The sequence below is a fragment of the Akebia trifoliata genome, chromosome 4 (genome assembly GCF_017979445.1).
Source record: "Akebia trifoliata isolate Shusen 1 chromosome 4, ASM1797944v1, whole genome shotgun sequence".
Taxonomy (NCBI): Eukaryota; Viridiplantae; Streptophyta; class Magnoliopsida; order Ranunculales; family Lardizabalaceae; genus Akebia; species Akebia trifoliata.
In genome coordinates this window covers 17,487,784-17,497,291 of record NC_141378.1, presented here as the reverse complement: position 1 = coordinate 17,497,291, position 9,508 = coordinate 17,487,784, and the positions used below count along the sequence as shown (strand labels likewise).

The following is a 9,508-nucleotide window of genomic DNA, read 5'->3' as shown; positions in this document are numbered from 1 at the left end:
AAACCCTAAAAAAAATGGTTTTTGGAGCTTGATCCAAGATTTTGAAAATGGATGGATGAAACGCCAAAATTTAAAATTTAAATTCAACAATGAAAACTAACATTTTTATTCTTTTCAAAGTTCATAGAATTTTTACCTCTGCAATTCTGTGGCGTCCAATCATGTTTTTGGATGCCACCAAGCGAGCTCAACTATCCTTAGTAAGAGTTGAATCTTACTAAGTTAGTAAGACTAGTCGTGTACACTTTTATTTATTAACCGAACAAAAAAAAATTCTCTCCTTCAATGACGTGTCGAATTGTTGACAATTGACATAGGACTTCATATTAAACTCGATGTACACCTAATACAGCCAATAATTACTCTCACAGCTTCCCAACTACCAGACCTTACAGCCACAGCTTTATTTCCCACCATTTTTAACGAACCCAAACCATCAAAGCTTCTCTAGTTCAAGTCCATGGCCTTATCTTGCTCTTATTCTTCGTCCTCTGTTCTCTCAACAATCACTCGAACTTCCAATACTTCTGTCCTCTCTCACTCTTCAACCCTAAAATTTAACTTTCCTGATAAATCAAACAACAATAACAACAACATCAAAATCTCATCAAACTCTGCAAAGTGGAGAATTGGGGTTTCGTTCTTTACATCTTTCTTGAAGAAAGGGAAAGACAGTAAAACCCTCAAGGATGAGCTTCTCGAGGCAATCTCTATGGTTGATCGTGGTGCTGATGCCACTCCTCAAGATCAAGAAGGAATCGATCAGGTACATAAGGAATTACTTTATCGTTTAAGTGTTGTTGGTATAAAAGAAAAAGTTTTGATTTTTAATTCTTTTTTTTTTTTTTTAAATAAAAAATTTAGATTACACGCGAATTAGAAGCTGTGAATCCAGTGAAGGAGCCACTAAAGTCTGATTTACTTAATGGAAAGTGGGAACTTATTTATACTACTTCGAGATCGATTTTGCAAACAGAGGTATGTTGGGTTCTATCGAATGTTTTGAACAAGTTTTGCTTTGTGTCAAATTATGGTATGTTAATATGGAATAATTGGGTTGGATTGATTGTTGCTAATTCTTTGTTGATACATATGAATTGGTGTGGCATTAGCAAAAATTGGTGTGACAATAGAATATCTCTAAATTAAACAGTTTAGTTTAATGGGTTTTGCTTAATTTTTTGTTTTGTATCTGTGTCGATTAATCACTTTAGGGATGTGGCTACTGATAAAATGAACCCATCAAATTTTATTATGCAAGCTTGAACTGAGTGTAATCTATGATTAATGGTTGGTTAACTGTTATAATTTATATGATAAAGGAATACAATACACATTTCCTTTACATTTTAGTGAGTATGTGACATAGAGATTTGATCTTAGGGATGGGACCCTATTTAACATTAATGGGTATCCATGAGATGCAGTGTGCTTAGCGTCAGAAAGATCCCTCTACATGGGTGTGTTATGAAACTAGGAGAAGAATAGAACTAAACACATCAACTCCTTTGACCGGTCATTTTGACCTTCTAGTTCTTATGGATTGCTAACATATTTGAAGGTTTAATTTTCCGGACATGGAGGGATCTATAGTAACCAAATTCTGTGATTTATTGAAAAAGTCAATATTAAATCCTGACTTTTATCCTTTAATGGATTTAATCTCAACTTTTCAATAATTTAAGACATTTATGAACTTTGCAATGAGTTAAATTTTTTAGACTCACTGTTCTCTGATCCAGCAACCGTTTAATGGAATTGGGCTGTAAATTACTATCTAGAGTTTCTCCAATATTGTTTATTTGCATATGCATGCCTTCGTTAGGACAAAAAATAGCTGAAAGTAATTTTTTTTTCCTGCTTCTTCTCTTACTTTTTTAATTTGTTGATATAAAAAACGTTAGTCATGAAGTCATACATACATTTTATAAAATTTCTATATTACACTGACTACGATGGCTAAGTTTGTGACAGAGACCCAAATTTTTAAGATCAAAAGCAAACTACCAAGCAATTAATTCGGATACATTAAGGGCCCAAAATATGGAATCTTGGCCATTCTTCAATCAGGTTCTTCTTTCTAACCTCACCTCTTATCGTTTACTTCCGTTAAATGTTCATTTTTCTTTGGACTTTTATTTTGCTGACAATTGATGAAATCAACAAACAAACTCATTACCACTAATTACAAGATCAATTGTTGATCATTGTTCTTGTTGGAAAATTATCCCTCTATACTTTGAAGCACCACAAGATTGGGCCTTTTTTCATTGTTGATTAATGGATGCATCTACAATTTGTTTTACCATCCTTGTTTTATGTTTAAACAAATATACTTGTTTGAACTTTAATTGTACTAAATTGAAGAATGGATGGTCTAACTGTGTTGAACATGAATTTAGTATGGTTTCTTTTATGCCACTGCTAACCAATCCATAGGGGTGTCATTTCCAAATGCTAGCCAATTTTATGCCGAACTTCACATTTATGTCTAAAAACACATGAAGATACAGATTACTTCTTGCAAACTACTCTTTTGTTTTCATTTTTTTTAATAGGTAAAGGGTTGGTAGTAGCAAGGTGAAAGTGGGTTCAAGGGGGTTAAAACCTAGATGTGGGAACAACACCCCACACATATTACGAACTTAGCTAAGATGGCACTTCCAAAAAAAACCAAAACTACTCTCTTTTTATTCTTCGAACATATATATAGGGAAAATGTTGCATGGATTGAAGGACCATGTAGAGCTTGGACTGAGCTCCTTATTTAGGCCATGTCACATTAGTCCAAACGACACCTCAGATCTCCAGACTTCATTGTCTAGATTAGATTTTGAAAAAAAATAAAATTCAAAATATCAAAAAAACAATTTTTATCGTCAGATCTAAGATTTTGAAAATGGATGGTGACTGAACTCCTAATTTTAAAATTCAAATCCAATAGTGTAATCTTTTTTGGAGTTCCTAAAACTTTATGCTCTACATCCATGTGACATCCAATCGTGTTTTTGGGCACCACATGTATTTGGTTCTTATAGATAAGTGGTCCTTCGGTCCATATAACCCAATCTCATATATATACTTATTTCTGGGTCCATTGATGAGACACTTACAGTTTGTAATGATGTCTTGCTATTTGTGGGACATCTCTAAGTTGGCTTAGATTCTTCAATGGTCTCTTTGGCTGTTTTGAGGCAATTTTCAGTTTGATTATTAACTTGATGAACAAGGTGTTTGGGTAGGAGTCAGCATTAGGGCTATATAGAAAATCCTAGTTGACATGGGAAAGCTTTTAGAAAAGAATCTCAAAGCTATGAATGCTACTCTCTTGTGTATGTAGATCAGTTGGTTGAGGACTGTAGGGTGTGGAACATGTCACAAGATGGATTATCTTTCTCAAATCCTTCTACAAAGCCTTTTAGAACCCTTCCTCAGATTCGTTTCTTCACTTTGCAATTTGGGTCCTAAGCTTTCCTCTAAAGTAGGTTTCTTCATTTGAACTGTGGTTTTGAATAAGTTTCCTACTCTTAATTTTTCTTTTTTTTTTTTGGATAACTTCCTACCCTTAATTATATAATGTCACGAGGTATAATTTTTTTTGCTTTTTGTTTTTTGTTTTTGCAAGGTAAGTGGGGAGGATGTTTTCCATATCCTTAGACATTGTTCTTTTGCGTCAAAGATTTGGTCCAATTTCTTCCTATGTTTAATTTAGATTGGATATTCTCTCATAGAATATCCTCTTTATTCCAATCATGGCATTCTTTGGTGCTTTTGTCGAGGGAAAGGATCTTATGGAGCTTGACCCCTTTTGTGGTTGGTTGGGCAATTTGGAGAGAAAGTAACAAACTGATCTTTGAATGAAAAGAAACCTCTATGCAGGAAGTAACTGTTAGGGAAAAATGGGGTTCCTATTTCGTTGGTATACAGCTTTTCAAGAATTTTAAGGTGTTTTCTTTGAGGACTTGTTTAGATGGGATCATTTACGTTCAAAGGCTGCATAGGGGTGTCTCTGTACTGGGTGATCTGATTTTTTACTGCTATGTTATTGTTTTGTTCGCTTTTCTGTTTTTTGGTTCTCTCGCTTATAGGTTGTTCTATCGATCACCTTTTCTTCTTCCTTACCAAAAAAATTTTGGGGGAAAAACCTTCCTTTTTTATCCAATTATAGGAATAGGAATCTCGATTGGGACAAGATCAAGGCCTGGTCATCTTATAGATGCAATGTTTGGAGGGGCATTCACAATGTGCATGGAATTCTCTAAATGCTTAAGCTATAATGTGAGAAGAGGGACAAGGTTTTGTCTTCTGGAGATGCGATGGTGATTAGGTGTATCTCTGGAAAAATACCCAACTCTTTTCTCTCTAACAGGAAACATCTCCCATGCATGGCTTTATGTCTTGGGATCGGGATGATTTATCTTGAAGATTTGGGTTTAGGAGAAACCTCAATGATTTAGAGATAAGACTCCATTTCCAACTTGCTCAGATGCCTTGCGATACATTAAACTGCGGAGAACAACTTCGTAGTCATGTTTATATGGAGCGTGCATGTGAACATTGAGGCCAATCTTCATGTATATTATGTTTCTCTTTTCTCTCTTTGTATGGATGTTTCAAAATGTTAAAGAAATTTTTCAATGATTGATTACGTTTTTTATTTGTCTCAAATATTCATGCCAATCCTCTTCATGCATGTTATGCTTCAGTTCAGTCATTGTTTCTGCAGGTAACAGCGGATTTAATGCCTCTCAATTCAAGAAAAGTGGCTGTGAAATTTGATAATTTCAAAATTTTAGGCCTGGTAAGCAAATTTCTCTATTAATAAAGATTTATTCAAATGTAAAATTAATTTGATGATTGTAATGATATTTCACCTTTAGACGCAAATTTTCATATTTCTTAGAATTGATATACGGCCAGTAAGATTTTCTCACCATTTTTGCTAGTTGTAGACGTTCTAGAATTACATTTTTAGGTAGAGGACAGTTAAATATGGGATCTAAGAAGTGGGATAGGGTTTAGAGAGTCTCAAAAGATGGAACCGGACTCAAGTAATGTGCTGGTCTAAAATCTGGACAGTAGGATTAAATAGAGTTTTACAGAATAGGGTTTAGGGTCATTCTATTTGCACTCACCTTTATGCATTATGCGCCCACTTTCTTCTATACATCCTATCCCAAAATGTGCTTCAGGTGGGTGCAAATAGCCTGGTCCAAAAAAGGTTGATTTGAAGGGTAACTATTTAATTTTTTTGGGATCAACTCAGCAAGGCTGGAGAGAATATTTAGAGTTTCGCTGGTGTGAATTAAAGTTGGAGACAAATGTGTTTTCAATGGAGAAGAAGATGTGAATTGTATTATCTCGAGGGTCAAAGCCCTCTTGTTTAGATAGTTTTCCTTATTTCTAGATTATGAAGACTTTTTCTTTGCCAAATTTGTATTTCGATGGGGCTTAGTTATGAAAATGTGGGAGGATGGCATCTTTTTTTCTTCTTGTTTTTTCTTGCCTACGTAGGCATCATTTTTTGCTAGGAAGAAGAGCTCCAGATGGAGCAACTAAAGATAAGAAAAGAACATTGTATCATTCCCAAATTGAATATGGGTCATAATCAGAATGTTCCCACAAAAAATCTCTCACTAATTGCAATGAAAACTATTTTGGTAGTTTCTTCCTATTTCAAGTAAAAAAATTGCTCATCATATTTGACTCATAATTTATTCTTAATCCATGTTCCACAGATATCGATTAAGGCACCTGGAAGAGCTCGTGGTGAATTGGAAATCACATATTTGGACGAAGAGTTAAGGTAAGTTGAAGCAAAACTTCTAAACGAATTTAATTACATTATTTGTGCCCTGTTCAAATTTAACTACTTATGACGGTTCTTTCTCCAAGTGAGACACCTAGTTATTGATAAATAAATAAACATTTTGACACCGTCGAAGCCTTATCCCAACATTTGGGGTCAGCTAAACAAATTTGGTTAACTACTTGTACTACACCTATGTTTTTCTTTTATTCTATTTGATGACCTCTCTATCTACTATTTTACAAACAATGAAGGCAAGTTTAATTTTTACGCGAAATATACTCCCTTCTGTTTCCAGAGTTTCAAGAGGTGACAAAGGGAACCTGTTTATCCTGAAAATGGTTGATCCCGCTTACAGAGTTCCTGTTTGATGCATCCACTCATGTCAGAATTGTAAATGTTGGGTTGGTGAGTTTTCTTTGCCACGAGAATGGAGGTGATTTTTTCAAGTTTTGCTTGGCCATCTCATCTCCCTATGCAGCAGCTCTTTGGACAAAGTGGATTATATCCGAACTATGGTAACAGATCTTTGCTTCTAAATTTTTACGTGTATAGGCTGCCAAACTGTGTTCCTCATCTCTACAGACAGCCCTCCAAATCCGCCAAAAAAAGTCTATATATATGAAAGAGGGTTCTGCTAGTGCTTGGTGTTGCTCATGGTTGCTGTGACAAGTTTTGTATAATTTTAAATCTCATACTTTAAATACATGAGAGGTGATAATGATACCATATGTTTTAAAATCATGGTTTTAAATTGAAATTGTATTTTTTTCCTGAAAAATATATGGCACCTGGAATATTGATGAAGGACTAGAAATGAGGTAGCACTACTCAACTCCCTAATGTGCAGGATCAAGATTCTTTTTTCAATCTGGTCAAGGCCAGAGTCCAAGTAGGCAATTGAAATAATTTTAAGAGACATTGTAAATATGTCTCGTTACTGAGGTAGTTACTTTGAAAAACTTGAAATTAAATATTAAGACTTTGATATTTTAAAGTAGGCAAAGTAGGGGCTTTTTATTCCCCTTCACGACCCAAGAAACATGATTTTAAAAACTCATTTTGACGAGTCGTCTCAGACGAGATTTATAAAAAAGCCTTGGAATTAGAGCAAACCATGTCTTTCAGACGATTTGTCAACTCATCTGGTTGGTAGATGATATCGAGACAACTTGGGACAAGTCGACTCAATCTCGGACGAGATTTAAAAACCATGAAAGGGTTCGGATATCTGGTGCATCTTAGATGGGATTTTCAATATCTCATCTTGTGAGATGCTGTCAAGCCCTAATAGTTTATCCATCCATCTCATTGCAAGACGATACCAATACATCTTGATCTCGTCCAGGGTAAGAATTTTATGTTTTATTTCCTTTAATATTTCTGTTGGGTATTGATAATGAGTAGGGGGTCTTTAAAAGTGGCACTTGACACCCATTTTTGAAATCTATTATAAAAAAAACAGATTACCATCAATTGGAGACGACATAAGGATTCAAGTGGCTGTTCAATATAAACTTGATATTAAGTCCACCTTAATATAATCCACCATCACCATTTCAACATATTCCTTCCTTTCTTCAAATCATATATATATATATAAGTAGATTCCAACTCTCTCTCTCTCTCAAGCAGCTCTTCCGCTTCGTCTTCCAGCGATGATGGAGGGAGAAGGGCATGAGGTGGCACCATTCCGAGGTGGGGAGAACAGAATTGGCAAGTACTCGTCTGAGTCGCATTTGAAATTCGAGTTACGAAAATGCTCCACCAATGCATTCTTACCCTGAATCCCCACCACACACACAAACCAAAACCAAATAATTATAATTCATAATTCAGAATGACAAAATAAGGATTTTGTTAAAAATAATTTTTTTTTTTTAAAGAAAAAGGATAAGTATAAACATGATAAAATATGGGCAATGGCATTAATACACCTACTATTAAGTAAATACACCACAAGTGATTTTATTTATTAAAAAAATAATACTAAACCCTATTTTATAGTGTAATTTTATTTTATTTGTGTGTGTGTGTGTGTGTGTGTGTGTGTGAGTGAGGGAGGGCAGTGATATCGGCTTCCTATAAATAAAACAGAGCTGCTATTGCACACCAACTTTTACTAATGCCACACCAATTCCTATGTAAATCACCAAAGAATTGCACAGTTGGTGTTGCAATAGTAACTCTCTAAATAAACACCATAAGTACTTTAAGTCCACTGTTTGCGTATACAATAAATTCACTTAATATGTTTATTCATAACATATTAGTGAGAGAGAATGAAAAATACAACTTTAAGCCAAAATAATTTTAGCATCTTCCCTTCCCTGTAATTCATTTTTTTTTTTTTTTTTTTTTGTCTTTCACAGCAATTTTCTACCCTAGGTTAGGAAAATGATTTTCCTACTTCCTAATGTTACAACCATCCAAAACTAAAACCAATTCTCTTATTGAGACCAAATCTAGAAAATCATTTTTCTACATTATTTTCTATTGAAAAAAAAAAAAAAAAACTTTCTAAGAAACCTAAGAAAATGATTTTGGTGTGTATCTTTAAACTTAATTTAACAGATAGTGTATTTATTTTCTCCTCAGTTGGTGTGTTAAAAGTAAAGTTGGTGTGCCAATATAAATTCAATTTTTTTAAAGGATAAAAAAACTTTAACAGTAAGAAAAGAAAGAATCTAACCTGAAGAAGAGCATGTTTGATTTGGCAAATTTTATTAGAACCAAAGACATCCCACTTGTATTTCTCATAGGATCGATAAAACCTTACTGCACCAACAACACTCGTGAAATTCACGAACGCGTAACCCAGATTCAACCCACTCCTACAAAATCCAAACTTATTTATTATTATTATTATTATTATTCTACAATGCGCCGGATTATAAAGCGCATGTTAGCAGAATAAATAAATAAATAAATAGGAGAAGAAAATCATAACCTGAAATCCATGGGCAAGTAGACAAAATCATATTCAGAGAGAACAGAAGAAGAAGAAGAAGAAGAAGAATGGTTTTGGTGGTTATGATGATGGGTCTTGTCGTTCTCTTCGCCACAGTGACTATCCACCAAATCAATCAACTTCTTTCTACTGTAACAGCCAAAGTTTTTAGATTGTTAAAAAAAAAAAAAAAATCTACTCGGGTGTGTCAAACGAGTCGAAACATCTCAATAACTCGGGCGAGTCCATATAAATAATTTACATTAAAAGAAGATAGGCAATGAAACACTTCAAAATATTGGAGAGCTTCTATTGCCACACCAAATTTTACTACCAGCACACCGCAAGAATTTTTTTTTTCTAAATTCTTCTTGGACCATTTAGAAATACATGGGTGATATTTCCTGAACCATAAGTTAACCTTGACTCACATCTTGCATTTTCCAAAGGAATAACCAATTTAGCAGGGAGGGCATATTTGTAAAGTACCCTTCCTTCTTTGATTGATGCCCCCTTGAATTGGGGTGCTATTAATAAAAGTTGGCATGGTAATAGAATATCTTAAATTAAAAATTTAAAGAGAGAGAGAGAAAGAGGACCTGAGTTTACTGGGTATGTTCTTTATCATGACAGTAGTCTTGGCATGAAGGTAGGCTTCATGTTCATTGAAGTTGAATATTGGAGATGAATCGACTCTCTCTTTATTAAAACCATTTATCATCTTCTCTCTCCACATCAACCCAATATTC

At 34.3% G+C, this 9,508-nt stretch overlaps 1 protein-coding gene across 1 annotated transcript; it reads left to right on the top strand.

Annotated features, from left to right (window-relative positions):
- The first annotated feature begins 400 nt into the window (after positions 1 to 400).
- On the top strand, positions 401 to 6,701 carry LOC147404231 (putative plastid-lipid-associated protein 4, chloroplastic). Its single transcript, XM_086440100.1, has 6 exons — positions 401 to 766; positions 865 to 978; positions 1,975 to 2,070; positions 4,727 to 4,801; positions 5,739 to 5,806; positions 6,108 to 6,701. The coding sequence occupies exons 1-6, from the start codon at positions 461 to 463 to the stop codon at positions 6,178 to 6,180; spliced, it is 732 nt and encodes a 243-aa protein (XP_086296226.1). The 5' UTR covers positions 401 to 460; the 3' UTR covers positions 6,181 to 6,701.
- The last annotated feature ends 2,807 nt before the right edge of the window (positions 6,702 to 9,508 follow it).

What these genes read in the sequence shown, in the direction of transcription:
- LOC147404231 (XM_086440100.1), top strand. Translation starts at nt 461, where the DNA reads ATGGCCTTATCTTGCTCTTATTCTTCGTCCTCTGTTCTCTCAACAATC. An exon ending in ATCAAGAAGGAATCGATCAG is followed by an intron (nt 767 to 864) that starts GTACATAAGGAA and finishes TAAAAAATTTAG; the next exon opens with ATTACACGCGAATTAGAAGC. An exon ending in CTTGGCCATTCTTCAATCAG is followed by an intron (nt 2,071 to 4,726) that starts GTTCTTCTTTCT and finishes TTGTTTCTGCAG; the next exon opens with GTAACAGCGGATTTAATGCC.